The 24,747-nt window shown below is 31.1% G+C and overlaps 1 protein-coding gene and 1 long non-coding RNA gene across 3 annotated transcripts; one reads left to right on the top strand and one right to left on the bottom strand.

The window, feature by feature from the left end:
- The first annotated feature begins 838 nt into the window (after positions 1-838).
- On the top strand, positions 839-24,746 carry LOC107359125 (cuticlin-1). Of its 2 annotated transcripts, none has more exons than XM_015925576.3 (7): positions 839-1,566; positions 6,089-6,225; positions 20,095-20,243; positions 20,589-20,670; positions 21,253-21,415; positions 21,593-21,761; positions 23,425-24,746. In XM_015925576.3, the coding sequence occupies exons 1-7, from the start codon at positions 1,225-1,227 to the stop codon at positions 23,646-23,648; spliced, it is 1,266 nt and encodes a 421-aa protein (XP_015781062.2). In that variant the 5' UTR covers positions 839-1,224; the 3' UTR covers positions 23,649-24,746. The 2 variants fall into 2 exon arrangements, with proteins under 2 accessions (XP_015781062.2, XP_089123233.1); XM_089267107.1 differs by lacking the exon at positions 23,425-24,746 and adding an exon at positions 21,849-22,090 and having other exon boundaries at positions 1,075-1,566.
- Positions 12,775-14,846, bottom strand: LOC107359126 (uncharacterized). The gene is made up of 4 exons (XR_001568016.3): positions 14,587-14,846; positions 14,210-14,498; positions 13,839-14,122; positions 12,775-13,741 (listed from the first exon to the last, which is right to left on the bottom strand). It is a non-coding gene; the product is annotated as an uncharacterized LOC107359126 (long non-coding RNA).
- Position 24,747: the final 1 nt, after the last annotated feature.

Consider the following 24,747-nt stretch of genomic DNA (forward strand, 5'->3'; position numbering starts at 1 on the left):
AAACCCAATTTCCATGTGCCTCGGACAGAAGGTCTCATTGACTCATAACCCTGTTCAACACAAATCTAAATCTGAAATTTCTTCGGATTGGCCTTATAAATCAATCTTAATTCAGGTGTTTGTTGCATGAAATTCCACGATTGTAAGGAAACAATGATTTCTGATTTTAGCTCTTAAATAAAGATTCAAACAAACAGTTAAACATTATAACTTGCTTTCAATAAGTTGTCAAAGTGTATAAGGGAAAATTGATGATCCAGAAATTTGCTAATAATTAAAGTTGAATTTATCCCACAGTCTGTCACAAATTTATCCATCATAATTTCAATTAACTGTGGTTTGGGTTCACCTCGCGACTAAATAATACCTTGAAAATGAACTTGTAAAATAACTTAATAGCTGTAAATGATTAAATAATGAAAATTAAAAGAGCTAATTCCAAGGCAATTGTCAAAACCAAATAAGGACTAAATAAACGATCAACCTACATGAAAGTCAATCTTCAAGCAAAGCCAAAAACAGAAGCTCATTTTCAGCTAAACTGATAGCGATAATCAAGTTAAAAATGAAAAATAGTACCTTGTCTAGATGTTGATCATAATAGCAATAAAAATAATAATAATAATGATAATATCATCCTTATGTGAAGCTTTATCCTTCATCATCTCACCCTCAACTTATACGGAAAAAAAAAGCCAAGATTCCTGCTCTGATGTGCAAGTGTTTGGAGTAACGTTGAGTGAGTCCAAATACAGAACAGGTTTTGAGGAGTTTTTTTTCAGGTAAGACTATTGAGTGAGCAGTAAATTTATTTTCCTAATAGAGTATCATTTGTTTCTCTGCTCTGTAACAGCTCATATAAACTTTACCTTTTCATTTTTATACACTTTTCAACATTGTTTTATGTTACCTTTATATTGTAAAGTTAATTGTGATTGTCAACCAAATCAACAAGACCAAGAAAAGTCACCAACCAAACCAAGTTAACCAACATTCAACATCTAGCAAAGCCCACTCTCTTCACCATCACCATCATCGATCTCTCCAGTCTGGCCAAAATTATCGATCAATATTTTGGCCTTAAAATCGTTGAAGAGACAGAGTGAGAGAGAGAGTGGCTGTGTGTGTGAGAGAGAGAGGGAGAGAGAGAGAGGAAGAAGACAAGGAAGAGAGGTTCTAGAGGTAAAACTTACTTTTGGGTTTGGTTTGCCTTGACATCGGAAAATGACCAGAAAATTAACCAAAATGGATCATCACCATTATAATCACCAATTGAATTATAATTATGTTAGTTTATTAAATTTCTTTTGTTCAACTCTACTGTTATTATTGTGTTCCCATGTGATGTCCACTGTCTCTATGGAGACTGGACCAGGATCAGATGTTCACATTGAGTGTAACAGTAATAATATACAGGTTACAATTAACACGGCTTCAACATTTAACGGAATGATTTACCCAAAAGGACTTTCAACAAACTCATCGTGTATGGTTGAGTTCAACAGTCAAGACAATGTTACATACGTTTTACCCTTACGATCATGTAATACAATGTCAACCGATGTGGTAAGTATCACTTCATTTTCAGTAAAACATAAAATTACAGACTTTACCGGTTAACTTTACAACCAAACTAACAGACAAAATTAGCCGATAAATTGGCGCGTACAAGCCAACTAATAGTCAATTAATATCACAGTTTAACCAGAAAAAAATTGTAAATGTTCAACAAGGTAAATGTCACAAAATTTTACCAAACCAGGTGTTTGATAGCCAATGTTGGTTGGACTTACCATTGTTATTCCTGTTTTAAAAAAGCCAGTCTTTAACTTTCAAGTTAAAAAATTAACAAACAGTTCTTAAGCTTTGGAAATGGATTGTAACTCGCATCAGTGGACTGTATTTCAAATCGCAAACATATTTTAATTTTCCGTTGGTTTCTAACCAGTCATTGAAGTATCGAACCCAGTCTTTGAGTTCGTATCGCTTAGGACTAAAAAATTGATGCAGAAATCATTTAAAATTATTCTTAAATCAGAAATATGTGACAATTTCGTACAAACAGCTTCATAAGTTTGACCATAACCATATTCATTGAAAATAAGGTTGACAAGCCCTTGACAAACATCGATATCGTAATTTCCAATATCAATATCACCTTAAATTTTGATTACAATCTCTTTCAATGTCTCAATTCATGTCTCTCCTGATCATCTATTGTGATCATTCCTTTCATCTTTTCAGCCTTTTCCATCTTCCTTCAACTTCTTCCGCATTTCCGGCCCTCTCATGGACCCTCTCATCTCTTCCTATCCTCATCTCTTTCTTTCTCTTTCTTCATCTTCTGACATCTTCCTTTTCCCTTCTTACCTTCTAATCTCATGTCCAATTCTGGTTTATCAAATGAGCTACCAGAATGACCTAAGTTTAGACCACTTTTCATCTCTTACTCTCTCTTTCTTTTCCTTTCCAATCATCTTTCTCTTCTCTCTCTCTCTTGTCTTCATTGTATTCTCAACTTATTCTTAACTCATCCTTTTCTCTTTCCCTGTCTCTCTCTCTTTTACACCATGAAAATGAGTTTACTCAGCTGTGAGATTACCTTTTACCAACAATGAATCTCCAAGCTGAACACCAGCAACAGATGATAATGATGAAGGCAACATCTCATTATTCATTCATTTTTCTTTCCCTTATCATCTTACATCTTACCTGTCTTACCTACAATGTCCGTTATCTTATTTATCTGTGTTGTATATTAAATTAAATATCTTAAATGACCTTCATCATATTTACATTGTGCTATATTTAAGGTCATTTATTCAGCCACTTGATTTCCGCATTCAGTTGAAAACAATATTACGGCAATTTACATTGACATGAAGCTTTCAAGTTTTTTTTCTCATTACTTTTTGTCACATTCACAGATTCAATTTTCACACCAAACAATTTAACCATCATCACCATAATAACAATAATCTGAGTTCAACTTCAATCTTCAACCTTATAGCAAATCGAGTAGCCATTTCCCACCTTACCATTTAAACAGCAATTTAATTACAACCAATCTTTACCTTTGCCTTTACCAGATGAAAACATAAACCAGAAAATGAAGATTCATACAAAAAAAAGATGATTCAGTTAATGCATATTAGTCCAAGTATTAATTAAAAGCAACCTTAAAACCTCCTAATAGCTCTTAATAACAATTAGACCAACAATTCCCAGTGACAATATCCAGTTAATTATAGACATTAGAAGCATTAAAAATGATTGAATGAAATTCCCAAGCAACAATCAAAAACTAAACGGCAAACCTGAAAACAGTTAAACTCACATAGAAACAAATGAATTGCAGGAGAACAGAATTTTTCCCTGAAAATTTAAAAGTAATTTGTTAAACAATTTACTAGCAATTTTACTGTCAATTACAATGTCAGTTTGAATGTCAATTGTTGAGATTGTTGAATAAAAAGAGAGAAAAAACAAGAAAAGAATTGATTTTTTTCTCTTCTCTCAAATCAAGGCTATTAAATGCATCACGGAAGGTTTAGATTGCGATGATTTGCACTGATCAAAGTAATACAATCAAGTGACCTGAAGGCCGCAATGAAGCGCAGTCGGAAGCAGAATTGAACCACAAAAATATTACATTTTTTCAGGTTTTGTTTGTTTCCAAATGAAAACAAAAAAATATTTTGATCCACATGAAATAATAACTTATATTAATGTATAACGTTTGGTTAGAAGGTCAAATTTCATGATGAAATGGATGATTCAAGATGAAGGGCTAGACGGAAGTATTGATATTTTGGTTAGAGTTTCAAGAATGTTTTATCATGAAGGAAGAGAAAAGTTGAACAAGAAAAAGGCTCTTTTGTTGATTAACAAGTTTGCCACTTTATAAGGTTTTCATATCATTTTCATTGATTCATCATTTTTTGTCTAAAAATTTGACTTTTTATTAAACTGTTTCACATGAAATACAATCAACTTGAATTTCAATAAAAGGTCATGTTTCATGTTTCAGTTTATTAACAGTTTAATCTGATTATTAGGTTTTACCGGTTGTTTTGTTTACTGTTTTATGTTAGAGACACTTTCAAGTTGTTCATGTTTTGCCTTTTTAATTGTTTCAATTGTTTCAACTCATTTAATTGATTCAATTGATTGTATTGGTGATTTTGATGGTTAAACAGTGGGAAGAGGAAAGGCCAATTGATAGGGTTACAAGGTTAGGTTTGTTATTTGATACCCAAACAAAGGTGAGTCAATTGAGGTTATTATAAATACTGTTAAACAAAAAGCAAGGCTGACCAACATCAGGTTCAGGTTAAAATCGTGAACAGATCAAAATTAACATCAACTCATACTGTTTAAATAAAGTCAATTATCATGAATTGAAACCAGAATTAATCTTCATTTACTAGCAACAGGAAAGGTTGAACTTGAAAAATTGATTCTAGTAACAATTTTAACTTTAAATGTAACATAAAAATTAAGTTATTATATTGATTGGGGAAGGTAAAGCTTTTTGTATTAATTTTTATTCTTGAATCTAAATTTGAATAGATGGTTGGTATTGAGAGTTGATTGAAGTGCACATAATTTAACCAGATTTTCATCATAATTACCTGACCAGATTGAAACTATTTAATTTGTTTTGATTAAATTTTGAGACAGTCTTTGAAACAGAAATTAGTAGTTGAATAATATTTGAAAGCAATTACTAGCAAATGACAATCAAACTGAGACTTTCCTTTTTTTGTGACAAAGATTTTGCCCGATTTTATCTCAGTGAACCTGAAAAGGGGAATCACAATCGTCCAAGTGAAGCCAAGTTGTGCAAACCAAGATGAATCTTCAGTTTGTTACTCTTAAATCACGTCTCACTGAAACCGAAAGACACAATCAGTATCACAGATAGCTAATTGTTTAATTGCTTCAGCCAAACATCTTCATGATAATTCATCATATTTTAGACTCAATTTACCCAATCTTCTGGTAACACAACCTGTGATGCTAACGGGTTTACTCATTGACATTTTTGGGTAAATGTTTCAACAGAGCTCATTGACTGTGAATAAGCAGCGGGTTGACTAAAGGTAACAATATGTAGTCAATGTTCAACTTCATCTGCATGGTGTGAATGAACATGTTTATCATAGAGTTTGCTTTAGCTCAATTATCCAGAAAACCCAAAAATTTAATTGAATGCCATTTCTAACAATTGACACTTCAATGTCTCTATCTTATATCTCTATCTTGTTTCAATGAAAGGTCAGTTTGGAAAATTGCCTTTCCACTGAATCATTGGTCACTTCTAATCTATTTCTAATTTTAGTGTCGGTCAAATGTAATGACTATTTTTTGTGATTTTTTTTCAAGTTCATCTCTGTATTAGTGTGTACTGGTCAACATAATGGATTGGTCTGTCTTAATGAGTTGATGAAAAAATGGTTACTCAGTGCCATGAGTTTATCGTTTCATTTTTTTTCTGTGTTATTCTGGTAACGGTAAAAACAGATTGTAATGTAATCTAAGTTGAATTAATCTCTCATGATGATGGCCAAGAAGTTGTGTAAAAAAAAGAGTCAAATCAAAAAGATGATTCTGTTAACCGGTTTTGATGAAAGTTTCAGCTTGATGAGCGGCAATTACTTCCGCACTTTTTTACTCTTCGCAAGATGAGGAAAGAAAGTTAACAGAATCTTCATCAACATCATCATCATCATCATCATAATTGTATCAACCGGAAGCTTTGCAAATCTGAGAATCACAATTGTCTTCTTGGAGGAAGAGAAGAAAGAAAATATTACTTTTTATGTCTCGCTCAATACATAATTATGATTATGTGAATCTAACATTAATATTGATTGCAAGGTTGATGATTGACATTGAGAAAGGTTGTCAACAGGAATAACAACGGCAATAACAATCAACACCAACAAAACGGTCCATCAACTGAATCACGATGTTCGTGGTTTTTAATGAACACTAAACACATTTACCTTCTTTTCCTAATACTAAAGTCTGTAAGAAAAAACATGAATATTTTCATTTCTCTGATTAATTTATTTCTTTACAGGATGATGGAGTTGAATATTTCAATACAGTTGTAGTTCAACCTCACCGTAAACTGGTCACCAATCAAGGTAAAGGTTATCACATTCGTTGTCGCTATCAAACGAAGGAAAAAACAATCGCAAACTCCTTCAATGTTAGGTAAGTTCAACTTTTCATTGTTAAATTGTAGTTAAATTGCTCATCTAAACCACTTTTTCATTGAATACTCAAAGCATCTTCATATTTACTTTGATTGAAATCAAAAATCACGCAATGATTATCTGAGTAATGGTTTCACTGTCATGAAAATGGTTTGTTTTTATCGTCATAAAACACGCGATTCCACTTTCAATTGAAGCTAAAAATATTTACTAATCTTGATTCACTTGATACACTTTTACAATCAATTTTGCTTTTAAGTTGTGTCAAAATTTCAAGTGTAAATGTATTCCTTCAACAAAGATCATCAAATTTGAATGCAATTTGGTCAACAATTAGTTTCTTTTTGGGTGTTCACTTGATTCCTTTTGATTAACAATTATTACGAACCAGTTATTACGGAATTGTTGATTAGCATAACGAGTTTAATAACAATTAAAACTGTTTTGCAAATTTCCTTCTTCATCTTTTAGTGGCATTTGAAGAAACAAAAGTTTCTGGAAAAAAGGTTGATCTTTAATGTTAGTTATTATCTGTTAATTGTATGCCTTTATGATGAACACACAATCAAGGATCAATGAGTAATTATTAAATGATAATTAGCACAATGTTTGTATTAGAAAAGTGATTAAAATGAAAGATTTCATTACAATTGAATTGGTTTTGTTTCACTTTTTAATCACAATTTAGAGTCAACAGTTGCAAAGGAAAACATTAAACATTCAATTGTTAAATTGTTTTCAACGTTAAGACAATTGTTTTAAACCATTTTATATGAAAAATTAACTGATGACAATCAATTGTAATCTCATTGATAATTGAAGGCTAACACCAAGTTAAATCAAGGTTAATTAGAGTCGATTTATTGATCAACTTTGCGACTTGAGCACTGGCAATGAAAAATTAAACCTTTGATTAGTTTAGTTTAACCAGCTTATGAATGGAGAGATGATTGTTTGGTTAAACATCGATTCACACTGAGATGTTGATTGATTGTTGATGTTTATTGAAATTGAATTTTCAATGATCAAGATGAACAATTTAAATCCATTGGACACACCTAATCGTACAGTTAAACCAGCAAGTGAAAGTTGAACCAACAAAGTGAATTCTGATTTTGGTAAAACTTTCAATTGCCATTACATGGTAAACAATCAAATGATTACAGATTCCTGTGGATTGAAATTTTTTGATTGCCAGCTAATCTAATATTAGTTTTGATCTATTATTCAATTTGAGTTTTTTTCCTCTTCTTCTTCTTACCAAATCTTAAGAAAGTCAGGTTTGATTGTTATTAGACACAAAAAAGACTAGCAACCAGAATAGACCAGGTAAACCCAATTTCTGGTTCATCAAGACAACCGTGTAAAGCTTTATAACTAATATTAATAATACCAATAATAATGATGATGATGATAATAACATCTTTCAAAGCTATACCAATGTTACGGTCTAAAGGTATCTTGGTGTGAAACTGTCAAAATATCTAGAAATGAACATTGAAAAGAGGATGTTATCATGATGTTTATTTATCAGCCAAAAAAGTCAACAACATGAAAATGATGAAAGGCAAAGAGAAGAAGAAAAATGTTAGTTTTTCCTTTTTTTTCCTTTCCTTTCTATGCAAACATCTCCAGGTAAGTCAATTTAATGCATCACAAGAAGATGATTTTTTTTCATACTTGACTTTCAACTTGCCAAAGCTCAAATGTGGAACCACCTATCAATTTCAAATATTGATTAATTGTTCATTTAGATTGTTGTTCAGTCTTGGAAGTAAATTTGCTGGTGATCGAGCAAGGATTAGATCAAAGCTGGACTTTTCATTTTTAAGACTGATTCAATTACCAGATCAGAAACCTTTGAAACCCAATTTTTTACCAAAAACCTAATAGTGAAAGATTTTAACCAGAAATGTTGCTTTTCCCAAGATTGTTTCATCTATTTATTGGACATTTTTGTTGGACTGTGACTTACATGGAAAAGTTATTGACTGAAATTAATGTTGAAAAGTGAATCATTTAATGATTTTCAAATTTTAAAACCTATTAAACACCTGAACCTCATGAAAAGGGCATTTTGTGAAAAATGAAATTTCTTGTGATTTTATTTTTTCCTTTTTTTTGTTTTACTCCGAGCTTTTTGTTTAACCCAATCTATTGCTTTTTTTATTGACCAATTCAACTCTTTGTTACCTGAAATTGCACTTAACATTTGGTAATAATTTCACTCAAGTTGAACCTTTTTCATGAAATTTTAATGATTATCCAATTTTGTCAAATTTCAATCTTTTTCCTTCTCTCATGCAATCTCTATGGTGTAACTACAGGTTAACTTGGAATGTCAATTATCATTGAATAATAGCTGATTATTACCCATGTTTCATGATAATTTGATCAGCCTTGTTTCATCTACCCTTATTAACATTAAATATCAATGAATTAGTTGAAATGTTTTATACCTTCCTCCAAGTTGGCAAATAAAAGAAAAGAGGAAAAAAAGAAACAGATAAAAACTTTTATCATGATAATGATGAGAATCTCAGACAATATATCTTTAACAATCTTCAGAAGTTATTACATTAACAACACCTAATTCAACCTCTTTTTTTCATTGTACCTTAAGGCCTACATGGAGGTTTGTATTGTAAATTATATGGTTCTGAGGTGGCTCTCGTTGCTCTTTTTTCATATTAAAATAATGGTCTTTTTTTGTTGAAACCTTCCCAATTGTTGTTGATCAAAAGGTCACATTTTTTCGTGATTTTAATCAAATTTTTTGGTCATTGGCTGCAATTTTCAGAGACTTTCAAGTGTAAAATCAAATCTCAAAGTACTACTTGATCAATATCTGAAGCAATTGGACGATTCCAAAGATCTGCTTTAATTTTTAATTCTTGAAGATGCGAATGTCCAGAAAAATGGACAAAATATACTTTTTAATGTTTACTTCATTTGAACACCCAAGTTTTAAACTATTGACTTGATATCATTAACGTTTACAAAAGATGATTGTTGTTCCCAAGAAGAAAGGATTTACTTTTTTTTATTTGATTTTCATGATTATAATTAACCATTATCCTGGTGTTTCCTTGAGCGTCAGTCTCAGGTAACTATTTTTACGTGATTCAAATAAAATTACACTTTCAAAGTAGACTAAAGAAAGCAAAATTCATATTATCATTACAGTTTGAGTGCAACAAATTTACATAAAAATACTGATTAGACTTGGAAAAAAAGTGAAAGTAAAAAGTAATAACTTTTTGGCAACTTGTAAGTTTAGAGGTGAGATGAGGCCTTAGTTTGACCTTAGGTTAATTTAGTGTTATAGTGATAAATATTATCATGGATTGATGAAGACGAGACAGTTTCTTACCTTTACAAAAAAAATGTAATTAGAGATGTACAAGAAGATGTATGAAAATGATGATGATGGAGATTAACAAGGTAAGAAAGATAAATTGAAATAATGATAATAATAATATCAATAATGGTAATAATAAAGGTAATAACAAGTCTAGAAGTAATGATAACAAAATTACTTTTGAAAATAACATTTTTCCTTCCATTTCAATTGCATGTAAATTTCATAAGATTAATAAGAATCTATTGAAATGGTAAAATGAAAATGAAGACGAAGATGAATGAAAGTGAAACTGACAAAGAGAGCCTTTAAGCTTCATTTTGATGGGACAAGAGTCACTTTGCTGGGTTGGCTATTCAAGTCTAACCAGGCTTGCAAGATGAAAAATGCTGGAAATGTTGAAGCCTTTATTAAACTTTGTTTAATCATTATCATCTCCATCATCATCAAGAGTTTACCTGTTATTATTTTTCCTCTTTTTTCTCAAATGTATTGTACCAAATCATTTTGCCCTTTTACCTTTCAATTTTACCTTAAATCTTTTTTTGATAAAGATTCACCTTTCAAGTTGAGGCCACTTTGATTTCCCTTGTTTTTTGTTCATCTTTACCTTTACCTTTATCATCTGTAGGATAGTTAAAGGTTCAAGGTCAGCCTCATCATCATCACCATCATTATCATCATTAAAATAGTTGCTCTGACCTATCAAGGTGTAATTTTGAAGCCTCTGAAACAGACAATAAATCTTACGCTTCTTTGAACCCAAAAGAGGCAAAAAACATCCAAAGGTGTTTCTATGTACATTTTACCTGTCAATTTATTCTGGTTTAGTTTATATAATTAAATTGACACTTTCCCAGTTGACTATTACAATTATTATTATCATTAAAATCATTTTAAACATTATCCTTACACTTATATTGTTATTGTAGGCATAATAAACAAGCTTCATTGTTACCTTCAACTCTATGCTTCTGTTGATACTTTAAGCTAATCTTTACATTTATTGTCAACCTGACTTCATTGTGATACAATACAATGAAATTATGTTCATGATTGCCCAAATAAAAGAAATGAGATTAAATAATTAAAATGATTCAATTGGATTGAAACACTAACACTTTGTCAATGTTTAAAATTTCACCTTTTCTCTTGCCTTTTCATTGGTAACCATTTTTCATGTTCTTGTTGCTTTTACCTGAAACTATCTTCAAATTTTCAGCTTAAAGCTAATAGAATGACAATTTATCATAATAATAATGATAATTTGAAAAGCAGCAAAAATATAAACACAATAATAAGCCAAAAAATCTTGTCAATGTCAACATTTTCAAGTTAAAACTGGCAAACACGCAACTATTTCCTTGTATCATGATTAATCTTGAAAATGGTGAAATTGCTAATAAATTCAGAAGTAATATTAAAAGTTATCTTCATCATTACCAATCGTCATTTGAAAAACATTGCCTATTAAACTTGTCTTATTTTTAGTCCATTACTTTCCCTTCAACTTATCTCAATAAATCACTTACAAAATAGCAACTGAATTGGTTGATCATTAATCAGTTGGTTTCATTTGTATTCTTGAAAATAGACTTGATTCAACTGTTGCCCTTCATTTTCCCAAGTCCATTTTGTCTCGATATTGCATGTTGTCAAAATGATCAAAACTTACCTTTCCATCATCTTTGGTTACACCTGAGTTGGGACAACTTTTTTTTGCACCAACTCCATTCAAGGATAAGCAGTTAACTTACAAGAAATTACAATTTAAAACTTTTAATCTACAATTTGATCCAAACCAGAGATTAAAGTTGGATCCTTAAATTGTCAAATTCACTGACAACCTGTCAGGTTAACCTTTTTTGGCCATTTCCAGGCTTCAATTGTTTCAATCGATAAACATTTTCTAATTGTTTACCAAAATTGGTTGATCAATGCTAGTTGATTTTGTTGAGTTAACATTATTCAACAATCAAATTGTTTCATCTTCATAACTGTTTCTCATTTTGACCAGTTTTTTATGGAAACAATAAAACAATTTGTATTTTAATATTGATATCAATCTTTTTTTACTTTACATTTTGATTGTTTCACTCAGCGTTTCAACTATTCAACCATCCCTTAACCAGGTTTAATGATTACATGTAATTTCATGTTAAAAATAACATTCAAGATGCACATGATAATGACTAGAATTGAATCACATTTTTGTTGGACAATTAAATGTTCTTCCTGGTGAAAAGATGAAATTTTGAGCAGTTTATTGAAACACTTTTTCACACCAAATTGACAAATGAAATGTTTGTTGAAATGGTTTCTTCGTGTTGACAATTTGTAAATGTATTTTGATGTTGATTTGTAAATTGCTATCAACAGTTTACTCGTGCTTTCCTTGATTATCGTTATCATTGATCAAGTTATGAGCCAGTGATGACGTTTACACTCAAATGTTAATGCTTTTTTAACCAGAAATATTTTTACCCTGAAAAGTGGTTCACAGAAAATTTGATTTGTAAGATAAAGGTGAAACATTTTGATTAACCTGACAAGCAATGATTAATTGATTGTAAATAATTTTAAAGGGTTCAACTTGATAATTAAGATGATTGATAAAGAAAACTCTGCAAACCATTTATAACCATGAAATGTATTCAATGATCATCATCATAGATTGTCAATAGAAGCCATATTGTATTGAATCAAAGTGTAAATTTAATTATGTTCATTTCATGGATAAAAGTGGAAATAAATTAACATGTTTTGTCATGTTAAATGGATGCATAAAGATGTTATTCAATGTTTTAGTTTCATGTAATTAGCTTAATCTAATCATTTTGTTTCACCTTAAATCTTTTCCCTTCCAAGTAGTTAGACTTTATTTAATCTTGACTTATTTTCCTCCAATTCAACATTATTCAAGATTAAATCATTTTTATATCATCTAACTTTTAGGTGGAAATGTAAAGGTTGCTTTAAAGTTCAATGTTATCTTCAGCATTTCTTCGTAATTTTCATCTTCAACTTTCATCTAAAACCATAAATTTATTGAAATGTTATCATTTCATTCCTGAACTCAAGCCTGAATAAAGGCAAATTTGTGACCTAAACAAGTGAATAGCCTTAATTAATAATTATGTTGATCAGTGATTCAACGTTAATGTAACAACCGTGGAAACATTCATATTTGGGAATTTTCAGGCAAACAATGTAATTTATTGTTATTAATTTGAATTTTTCTTGATTTTTTGTTTAATAACCTTTATATTCATCAGCGTCATTTTTAATAACATGTTAATTTTATCGCAACTATCATTGCTATTAACATGATTTATATCAACGTGATTTGATTTATGAAAGAGGTTGAGTTAAGTTATTGTTGATCGGAAAAGGTTATTAAACTATTGAAATTTATCACCGATCAAAATTGTTGAATTTTTCCCCAAAAATTGGATTTATTTTTTTCTTTATTCATCTCTCCTCCAAATTAATTGTTATCCTTTGATCATCCTCATCAATTACACCAATCTGCGCCATTTACCACGATTATCATAATCAGCGTTTCGCCTCGTTTTTATTCAAACGCAATTTACTGATTATACTGAGATATTCAATCAAAATCTATCGTTTACATTAAAATAATGTATAACAAAGCGTTAGTAATATCACTTTGATCATATCAAATCACTTTTGATAGTCAAATTATTAGCAATCGCTTTGGATCCATCATATTTTGTTGAATTACAGTTTATATAACAGTCAAACTGTTTGAATGAACGATTAAGATCTTGTTGATGAAGATAATAGTCCAATGAATTTGAATGTAGAAAATATTGTAGTAAAGATTGAGTGGTTCTCAAAGGGTTTTCATGTATCACCTCGGGCGATTCGTGAGTGTGTGTAACATTAAAACAGTTAACTCTATGAACACTTTTAAGTAAAGTTGAAACTTGAAACTCTTTGCATTTGTGGTTTGTTTGTATTTTAAAAATGAGTGTGTTTGTGTATTCATCAAAAAAGGATGTGTGTATGTCAATGGTGCAATTGTTAACATTGTTAGGCCCACTTGTAATAAAGGAATGAATAACCCTTTTTCTCGCTCCTGTTGATGGCTTTATTTATCTCTTTTTGAGCTTTTTCACCAAGAAGAAATCTGGAAAAGAAAAAGAAAAGAAGAAAAAAAATTTAATCATTTACAGAGGAATCAAGAAAGATATTTATGCTCTCAGTGTTACCTGTTGATAGTTTACCTGATTTTCTTACTCAAATTTGAAATAATCTTGATGGATGATAACCTTATTCCTGGTAGCTTCATTATTTTCACAGTCTTGATGTATCTTTTAAAGTGGATCTTTTTTTCCCTTGCACTCATTGCTTTGCCTCACTGAACACATCAGCCTATTCTGATCAACTTCATCTTGTACAAGATTATTATCATCATCATAGTTTTTTGTCTCTCCCATCCTGGATTATGTACCAAAATCATCTCAAGGGTAATATATCTTCCGGCAGGAGGTTTATTTCATGTCATAACCTGAATAGATACAAAGTTGAAAGGTTGAAATAATTAGAAATATTTTTTATCAATTTTAAAATTTAATTGATTCAAAAGTCAACTTACATTTCTTGACAGGTTTACACACTGCCCTGGGTTGATTGTAATGTTTATCCAATGGCTTGAATGGCCAGAATACTTCAGTTGGAAATTATCCTTTTCTTTGTTATTTTTGCTCTTTTATATCACACTTTGTGTCCAGCTGATGTTTATAGATTCAATCATGAAAAACCATTACAATAATTCATAATTTTAGTCACCACAGGTTATCCAAAGCGATCAACTTTATCCATAATTTTCACTATTTAATCGGCTTACGGTTGAAAGCTTTCATTATAAAACTCGATGAAATTGGCTGTAAGGGAAAGATTGACTGGATCAAAATGGTTGACAAGTTGACATAAATCCGGTTCAAGTAAACAATCAATCTAAACTCAACTTACCTGTGAATCTTGTGAAAGTGAAATCCAGAATGTTAGATAAAGCTGGTCAAAAACTAATTGAAATATTTAAAACGGAAAATTTCAATGAATTTAAGATGAGAAGAAAAAAAATCTGATATGAGAGTTGATTGACAAAGAAGTAGAGGAAAGAGAAATTTGAAAAGACTTAAGGAGGGAAAAACGAAAGAGTTGTAAAGCGATCAAAGTAGCGTAACCATCAATAATGATATTATTACAAGTAGGCGAATGACATCGTAGGAAATGAAATAAACTATTAACACTGAAAAATTTGATATAATTTAAATTTCTGGTTATAAAAAAAATGTTTCATTTAATTATTAATGTTGTTGAAAAGAGCGCCAAAAAATTTAATGGAGTTGAGAGTGAAAAATGGATTCGTCATGTGATTAAAGATAAGCAAGTTGCTTGAAGAAAGGGTTTAGCTTTTGTAAGATGACACGAAAGTTGACAATGTTTTTTTACTCAACCAAGGATAACGTTTTCTCATTTTCCCAAATATTTAACTGTTATTATGTGAATAAATTTAACTGTTTAAGCCGTTGAACGATGCTTTTTTCAGTATATTAACATGAACCGAAGCAGTTAAATTTAACAACTCTCTTGAATGATATGACCTTTTCATCTTGCTGCTTTCTTGGAAAGGTCAATGTGTTGTCAAACTGCGTAGTAAACGGTTTGTCTGTTTCTATCATCAACTTTATTGCCATCATGATTTTTTCAACCATCTGAAGGAAGGAAGAGGTGCTACAATAACAAGTGGAAGCTCAATTAAGACAGTCAGTGGTCATCGACTGGATAAATACTCGATTAAACTCTTTTTTTTGGTTGGTTGGATTGCTTACAAACAGTCGTGGAGAGACAAAAAGTGTAATTCAACAAATAAGAAGCTTCAAACTAAAATTATTATTCAACAACGACAATTGATTATGAAGACTGACTGGAAAAACACGAGACCTGTTTATCCATGAATCACGCATTCATATGAAAACATAGTGATATTTAACCAGCATGAGCCAAAAGTCATGATCTCTTTTCCACATCAGCATCTATAGAATCTGATAATCACATAATATTTCAATTACATAGGAAAATGATCATTCTCATCTTGTTGGAAAATGAATGGAGTTAAAGGGTTAATACTGATTCTGACATGGAACTCCGGGCAAGAGGAGAGAAAAAAGCAAAAAGATTAAGAAAATAAAAAGGAGTAATGGCTAAGCGGGAACTCAGACGATTACTTAAAGTTATTCACTTTACCAGTTCACCAGCAACAGCATTTTGTGAGATTGATTTAACAAGGGGAACACAAAATTATGCTGTTGAGAGGCTCCAAAATGATGGTTCTTTGTAACATGTTAGACCTGTGTGTGTGTCTGATTATTCTTGTTTATAAGTGTGTCTTTGATTTATTGTTTTTTCAACGTAAATCTAACGAATCCAAGTGAAAGGTATATCACGTTAATTACCTTGTCAATGGAACCTGCTTATTGGCCTATCATGGTAAGCATCACTTTCAAAAGGAGTATTATATGGAAAGAGCGAGAAAGAGAGAAGCCATTAAAGGAAGAGTTTACATTACATCATTCTGTTAACATGGAGAAGCTGGGCAAACCATTTCATCTAACTTTTAAACAGACAACCATCACTGAAATTAATTCCTGTTCAACTTTGAAATGAAGAGGTGAACTTACACTGGTGAACTTTAGAGGACTCTCAACTATTCAATTCAATTAGCCAAATCTGTCTCTCTTCCAGAAATGTCTCTCTACCTTTACAATTACATTGACTGCACGGTTCTTTGAGTTCTTTCTCACTTGGATTAATGAGGTACCAGCAATTTTGTTGCCATCTTTTAACACTCTCTTAATGATCGAATCCGGATCTCATGGTGACTTCTGAATTTCATGTATTATTACGGAGATCAACTTTTTTTTTATATAAATCAGCGCTATTTTGATTCAACTCGAGAAACTCTATTGTGTAAATGGTGAAATTCAAAGTATCTCGTGTAATTTGTTCAAGAAATATGCAATAATTGGTAAATAATAAGCATACAAATTACAATGGAAAGTTATAAAAAGTAGAAAATTGTAAACTGACATTGAAACATATTTAAAGTATTATACTTTTACCTGATTTGCAACCTTGATAAATAGCTTTCAAATCAAATTCCATGGAAGGCAAAAAATTATCCTACAAACCATACAATTATTAAGGCAATTTTTGATTGACATCCTTTGAATTTATCTCTTCTTTTAATCTGTTGGTAAATTGTTGAAAGAGAAATGGTTTAAGAAATGCTGGCTTACAAATCACAATCAGTTCTGGCCACCCTGAATCTGCATCTATTTATCGTATCACAAGAGCCACCTAAATCAAAATACAAAAAAAAACCGTATGTTAAAAAAAGTAGTTGATTCAACTTGATAATACTTCACCATGACAATGGTCAGAAATTGGAAAACACAAAAACCCGATAATTTAGTCAACATTTCATCGAAAGCTTAATATTTTGCTTTGATCCATTGATAAAGTTCATCCACGAATGGGCCAGGAGTTTTTTTCCTTGATAATTACTGGGATTCTTGCCATTGAAATTTCATCCAACCAATCATTCAGATATTTTTATGCCACCAAAGCTATTCTTAAATATTGATTCCTATTGATTTGAAACATTCAATCAAGCGATTCATTTTTTCTCCTGAGAATGAAAAAAAGTAATTGTTATATCTACCCTGTTGGAAGGTGAAAAGGTTAATTATTGTATCATCTTTAATTGAAGTAATGACCGTTACAAGCTTCCGCTGTCAATTATGTAAACATATATTTATTGTTTACTAAAAAGTCTACAATCTAAAATCACAATCATTTGGTTTTACTTGTTCACTTAAAATACCTGTTCACTTCCTGGAAAAATCAACTTTATCCACAATATTGTGCTTCTGTTCAATAGTTATCCGATTATTTCCTTCACACATTATTTCTAGTTACAATCAGATAAATTGAATTCAACACAATGGAACATTTTACCTCTTCATGTCGGATAAAACATTTTAAAGTTAATGCATTTACAATCAATGGCGGACAAGAAAAAAAGATTGGGAATCTTGAAGGATTCAACCTGGAAGCTGCCAAGTTTGATGTAAAAAAGCATATGTTGGTCAACAATTGACAATCAACAGTAATATTAACGGAATTTCCATAGTTAATTATCAATATCACGATATTTTACAAGGATAACTGATAATGATTGAATGCTGACTTCTCTAATGACCAATGGAAAGCCGCTATCGGGAAACAAAGTGTATCCATTGGATTATCCTTGATTTTCATCTTCAATGGTGATTAGCGTTCCGAAATAATGGTGATAATTTCACAGTATCTGTAAATGGATTTCCAAGTGTATTCAGATAATGGTGAACGTGAATTGAGATGATAAATGGGAAATAAGTTATGAATAGCAAAATCAGGGAGAGAAACGTTTCAAGCAACTTGAAATAATTAGTAAACGTGATTAATAAATTGTATAAGAAAGCCAGTGAAATGCTAATATAATAATGATAATAAGAAAAATTGTTGTAAATGAAAAATGAAATGTTAAACTTGAAAATGGCATTGAAAGTTAAACATGATTAACTTAAATGATCAACTATCACATTTAACCTTTCCTTTTCCATCAATTTTCAATACAACCCAACCTTAATCCTAATTGATTGTGTTTTGAAATGGTGTAGACTCACATTCAATTGAAAAGACCTGTAAATTCATAGACGAGGGCTAATTATGAAAGGTTGACAAAATTTTGTTATTGTCACCATCGTTTGATTAATTGGATGCTGATTGATTAAAGCTGCGAATAGATTGTCAGTCAATTTAGATTTAATACTTTCATCGAGATGGTGAAAAATGAACGTAAAGAAAGGTAAAATGTTAATTGCAATTATAATAGTTGATCTTGCTTATGAAATTCACTGCCTTGAGGTTAATTGATTAAAGTTTCACATTTTTCTTGGATCAGAATCATAGTATTACCATGAGTTTGATTAATTGTTGATCTGTTGTTGTGAACCTGATTAACAAAATACTCGCTTATTTGGTCATTAATTATCCATCCCTCTGTCAAAACTGAGAAAACAAAATAATTATATTATAATATTAATAATGATGATAATAGTTTCCCATAATATTTAATATTTATCAACATGCAAGTTAATGAATCTTATGATAACTTTCACTCTATCTGTATTTAATTAAATTAAAGGTCATCAGCAACAAGCCGATGATTATGAAAATTTAGTAAAGCTTGCTCATTGAGTTTGAGCTGAAAATGTCTAACTTGATGATTCTCTCGAAGTGAAAGTAAATCAAAAGTGACTTGATTTTGTACATTTTGTGCAGCCTTTCAATCAAATTCAAACTCTGATTTCAAGTGATTTGAACTGGAATTTAAATCATTTTGTCTTTTGTTGATAATTTATCGTCACGATGAATTGATGACAAATTGAAAATGAAGACAACTTGTTGAAGTTGATGAATTGGACTGAAGGTTGATTGACTAATTTTTATGGTTAACCTTTCAGCCTTTTTGGGACAAAATGCTTGTTATTAACTGATTAACAGCATTAATATCATGATTTGTACTCTGTATGCCACTCAATCATTAACATCACACACACACTTAATTTGAATGGTTAAAGCTTTACAAAACACTTGATCCATCCCGTAAAACTGTTTACTCATTGACTGCCCAAGGAAATGGAGAGTCGATCTTGTTTTTGCGCTATTTTTTCAATATCGCTGGTAGGTTGAAAAGTGTAGGTTGGAATACAGCTCAATAATAAAGCGTGGGGATTTGTGTTTATCCCTTCCACTTGAATCCTTCCAATCCATAAACTGAGGATAAACTTGAGCAGCCTTGAATTTTTGGTGTTTTTTGTCTAAGTGTTATAAAAGGAATGAACAATGAAGAGAGACAAAAAAGTTATCATTATGATTGTTATTTAAAAAACAGAAAGGTTGAGTTACATGATGATAAGAAGTACAGTTTACTGAACGAGAAAGTCAAATGATAATGCATAATAAGGTGAGTTGTATGGCAATGACTTACCCAAACTTGAAATCAACTGTGAACCTTGAATCTTGAATTATATAACTGATTGTAAACTGATGATAACTCGTAATGACTTTAAATACTGAAAAGGATAAACTAGCAATAATTGTATGGTATATGATATTCAGTATTGGCCTAACAAAAGAAATTGAATCAAAAGATTATCATTAAAATTGTTGTTCTGTATTGCTTTGAGCCTTGTTCAAAAAGTAAAAGTGGATTATTTGTAGCAATGGATTTAACTTGATTCATACATGTTTAATTCATGATCAAGAAACATTAAGAAGAGTTGAAAATTTAGCTGAAAAGTTAATCAGATTAACAATTTGTTGGTTAAATTGTTGTTTAATATATTTATTTTCACTTCATTCTTACAGTACTTTGGGAACTACTCCAGTCATGGCTACAGCTCCAATGCCAAGCTGTTCAATGAAAATCTTTATGGCCGATACTTCTAATGAAATTGTTGCGGAAAATGTTAAAATTGGTGATCGTTTAACGTTAACTATTGCCATTGACAATCAACGTGAGTAATAGCAATTACTAAATTAACTTGGATTATAGCCTCTAAAAAATTAATGACAAATATTGCGAAGCAAGAATGAACTATGGAGACGCACCCTTAAAATATTGAACAACATTATTCAACCGCTTTTTTCACTTAATTTTGCCTCCAATTTTTACCATAGACCATAGTTTTTTCTGGTTAATTATTAACTAATTGTTGCTTATTTATCCATATATCTAGTCTAATTTATCTAGACTAATAGCTAGGCTAATTGTGATTTACTTTGATTAGAAAAAAATATTACAATGAATATTGTCAACATTGTATAAATCTCTTTTCTGCTTATTCTCCTATCATATGTAGCCGTTTATGGCATGAAAGTAACTAATTGTTTGGTTCGGGACGGCCTCAATTGGGGAGAACAGCCATTACTTAACGATGAAGGGTAAGTTAATTAACTAATTAACATTTATATTATATACCAATAACATGTGTGCTCATATAAATACCAACAAAACCTCGAGATCGTCCTTTTTCTTACCATTTGTAACTCTGGACATGTTTAGCTTCAACCTTTTTCCTCTTCCAATGTAATGTTTTTTACGTTTTCCTCTCTTTCCCTCTTCACTTTCTTTCTCACTATCTTCCTTGCTCTTCGTCTCTCATTGTGTCAATGAAACGCTTGAGCGAAAACCCTCAAGGGCATCATGTTCATGGGCCAACTGTTTTTTTTCTCGCTTTCATTTTATCAATCTATTTTTGTTGATCTGGGTTTTGGTGAAATAGGCTCTGTGATCCACCCGATCTTTCCTCCCACCTACCTTTCTTAAAGATTAACGATTCTTGACCTGGGTTTACACAGTTCTCATCCACTGTTGATCGTTAAGCCATGCAATTGACTGTTTTTTTTCACTACACCTTCTATTCTTGTAGCACACATACTGTTTTGGATTGATCCAATCTTGACATTAAATTGTTTCTGTATTTCTATTTTATTTACTCACCTTTTCTCTTTCTAATTTTGTAGATGTCCAGTTGATGATGAAATCATGGGTCCATTTGAATATACCAATAATTTAACTCGTGCTGTAGTCTCATTTCAAGCTCACAAATTTCCTTACACTGCATCTGTCTATTATCAATGTAATGTACGGCTGTGTCTTAAAGAGTCGGGCGGATGTGATGATATTGTAAGTTGGCCATTATACTATCTTTGAATCCCCCAATTATCAAATTACTTTTGAATTTAGTTGAATAGTTTGAGGAATGACAATAATGATGATAATAATCATAATGATGGTTATAATTATGATGAATGATAATAACTTTAATACAACTTTTCTTTTTGTTTTCCTTTCACTCTCTAGCCTCCAGATTGTGACCGAAATGGCCTTAACTACAGACGAAGAAGGCGACGTGATACTGATGTTGAGGGTGATGCTAATATTGCTCTGGTTCGCCAAGATGACATAAGAGATTTAAGTGTAGAGGTGTACTCTGGTTTATATGTAAATGAAGCCGAGGAAGAAGAAGAAGGTAAAAAAGCGTCTTCAAGTTTACCTTATTTTAAGAGTTTAAATTTGCTGCTCCTCTCTGGTTGTTTTTTGTTGGACACTCATTCAGACAAACATACAACCCAAAACATACAGGATAAGAAAACAAGCAAAAAAGAAAGGAGATGAAGAAGAAAAAGAAGAAGAAGAAGAAAGCAACAAAGAAAAAGATCTTGAGAAGAAAAGGCCAAAAAAACTTGGAAAAGAAAAAATGAGACTGTTATTTAGGTGGACAATGGACAACCTTTGATTACTATAAAATGGTCTTGGCTGTTTTATTGATCATCAATGAAAGTCCTGCAGTTGGTTTCACTTTTTGACTCCAATAGATTCCTTCTCATATTTTATGACAATAGCTTTTAAAAATCCAGCTACTAGGATAATCCATTTGAAATACAATTATTAAAAGAAGCCAAAAGCACCATTAATAGTAGACAAAAAACAGAGACAGACCTAGACTCAATTTGAGCTGAATGGGCTGTTTAAAGTGACCAAATCCATCTACTATTAAAAGGATGTACTTTTACCTAGCTCTTTCATTCCACAGGTAGTTGTCACGACAACGTGAAACCTTTACAATAAGGGTTACCTATTGATAAACAGTCTTTATTGAATTTTATTTTATTTCATTACAATTTAAAAATGATCAGGTTTAAACATTCCATTCCCACAGAAAACCATGTAAATCTTTTTAGTAATATACTGTTGAAACATCAAATAAGATGGTATAATACAATAATAGGAAAAGGTTAGTCCAAATTGAATGGGTTTGGTTAACCGGACAAACATAATTGATGTTAAATCTCAGGAAAAAAAATTACATATCTTTAAACAGAAAGCGTATAAAAAAAGATTAGACCAATGTGAATGACACTTGAATAGTCGCATGAATCTAACCAAGTCTCAATTGAATTTAAAAGAAACGTAAAGTTGTATTATTACGATTAACGTGAAGTTGTGTATTTTTAAGGATAGTCAAATTATTTGCCTAAATTTGCTTATTCAATGATTTCTCATCACTTTCTACTTTCTCATGCTTACCGTTAATTTAATTTACCCAGACAATGAACCCATCAAAATATTAGAGTTACTTGTCCAGTTTATTGATAATTTATTCTGACTGAAAATGTGAGAGAAAAAATTTAAGAAAAAAAAACATTTTTCTTCAATGAACATTTGTTTAGCTTTTGCTTTCAAAAATGGAAATTTTTGAATACTTTTATGATAAAGGGTCAAATCTTATCCAATCTCTCTCACCTTTACTTTCAATACATTTTTTCCCATCAAATAAAACTAATAATATTTTGTCACAATCAACAGTAGCTAGAGAGAGATGAAAAAAAAAGGATGAAAATAATGAATGGATCAAAGTTAAGTTTTTATCATCCAGTGAAGAAGCATTCACTTGATTCTGAAACCTTGTCTGATTACTTTTAAGCTTTTCCTTTCATTCATTTCTTTTCTCATGACTCTTTTTTTGCTTCACTTCTTTGATTCTTTTCTTCTTCCCTTTCGTTTTGATTTATCATCATTATCACTACTTTTACCTGAACAATGCATAGATAAAAAAAATAAGACTAACCGACTCTTTTCTTTCTCTCTTTTTTTCCTCTTATGTTCCGAACCTGGATTGATCTATAAAACAGTGGATATCATCTCACCACGTCGAGTTGCCACCGAACAAGAATTTTGTATATCAATGAGAAAATTTGCAGTTGGTGTCGCCATTGCCAGTTTACTTCTAATGTTAGCAGTTATCCTTTTAGTCGCCTGTATACTTCAACGAAGACGCCGTCGAAAGGATGCATCAACCAGTGCAAGCTCAATCTACTCTGGGCCATACTCTAATCGTGCCTACGGTCGAGATTAACTCCGTTTTTCTCTTCACTTTTCCCTTCTCTCCTAACCTTTCCACTTCTCTTCTTATTCTCCCACCTAATTGCTGTATTCGTTCGGGCGTGTATTGTTTACGTGGCTTTGAGGTTCTCGTTTCCGTTCACATCGTCACATTCACTTTACTTGCAATCTTTCAAGTTCACTTACATTTTTTTTTCTCCTTCCATCTTTTTACGATCCAACCACATCCAACAACAATTATCTACCAATGTAAATTATTATTACTGCTATTAACTCATCCCAATATTATATATATTATCAATATAATAGTATATTCAATATTGGAGGAATCAATCAGGAAATTGTTTTCTTTCTTTTTCCTCTTCTATTGAAATACTCTTGCCTTGTAAATGAAACTGAACCTCAACCACTGAATCTTAATACACGTACATCGCTCATCCCGGTCATCTGATCTACCTTTACCTTTTTCCTTTCTTTCCTTCTTTCTCTTGCCGCCAATATTGACTCTCATTCATCAAAACCTGCATTCATCATTATCATCACCATCTTTAACTTCATCCTCCCTTCCTGTTTTCCTCACCTTTAACTCACCATATTTCCTTTCCTTTCCTCTTTCTGTTTTATCTCCATCCTCACGACTCTCATCGTTATTTGTTGATGATTATTAGTTTCTCCTATTGAATGAGTCAATATTAATTCAATTACAATTGAAAGATTGAAAGAAAGAAACAGATTGTTTTTAAGGTAACCAGTATGATCACGTTGAGTGATTTTAATCCAACGAAAACCCTTTTTCTATCTTTTCTAATCTTCCTCTCACTAACCCTTCTCTATCCTTTTTTAACCTATCAAACAATGAACGTGAAATCATGAACTGATAACACAAAAAATGAACCCTTCATATGTAATGATTATTGTCATTGACTATGTGAAAACAAAATCTAATTTTATACATACATTTTTTTTACCAAAACCATGGCCGGGTCATTGAAAAAGGTGGTCTATTCTTGCTGTGCAAGTCTAGATTGACCGCTTTTCTAGTGCCTTTCTCATTAACAAATTCACAATTATTTATTATTACCAAAACAATTAAAATCAAAGAAAAACAAAAT

Source organism: Tetranychus urticae, chromosome 1, assembly GCF_039701765.1.
Source record: "Tetranychus urticae isolate SD_2017Ah chromosome 1, NJAU_TeUrti_SD_1.0, whole genome shotgun sequence".
In the NCBI taxonomy this organism is placed as follows: Eukaryota; Metazoa; Arthropoda; class Arachnida; order Trombidiformes; family Tetranychidae; genus Tetranychus; species Tetranychus urticae.

Excerpts from the sequence above, each read along its gene's own strand:
- LOC107359125 (XM_015925576.3), top strand. The coding sequence starts at position 1,225 with ATGACCAGAAAATTAACCAAAATGGATCATCACCATTATAATCACCAA. Across the intron at positions 6,226-20,094 it reads GCAAACTCCTTCAATGTTAG|TACTTTGGGAACTACTCCAG; the intron begins GTAAGTTCAACT and ends TCATTCTTACAG. Across the intron at positions 21,762-23,424 it reads AGCCGAGGAAGAAGAAGAAG|TGGATATCATCTCACCACGT; the intron begins GTAAAAAAGCGT and ends TCTATAAAACAG.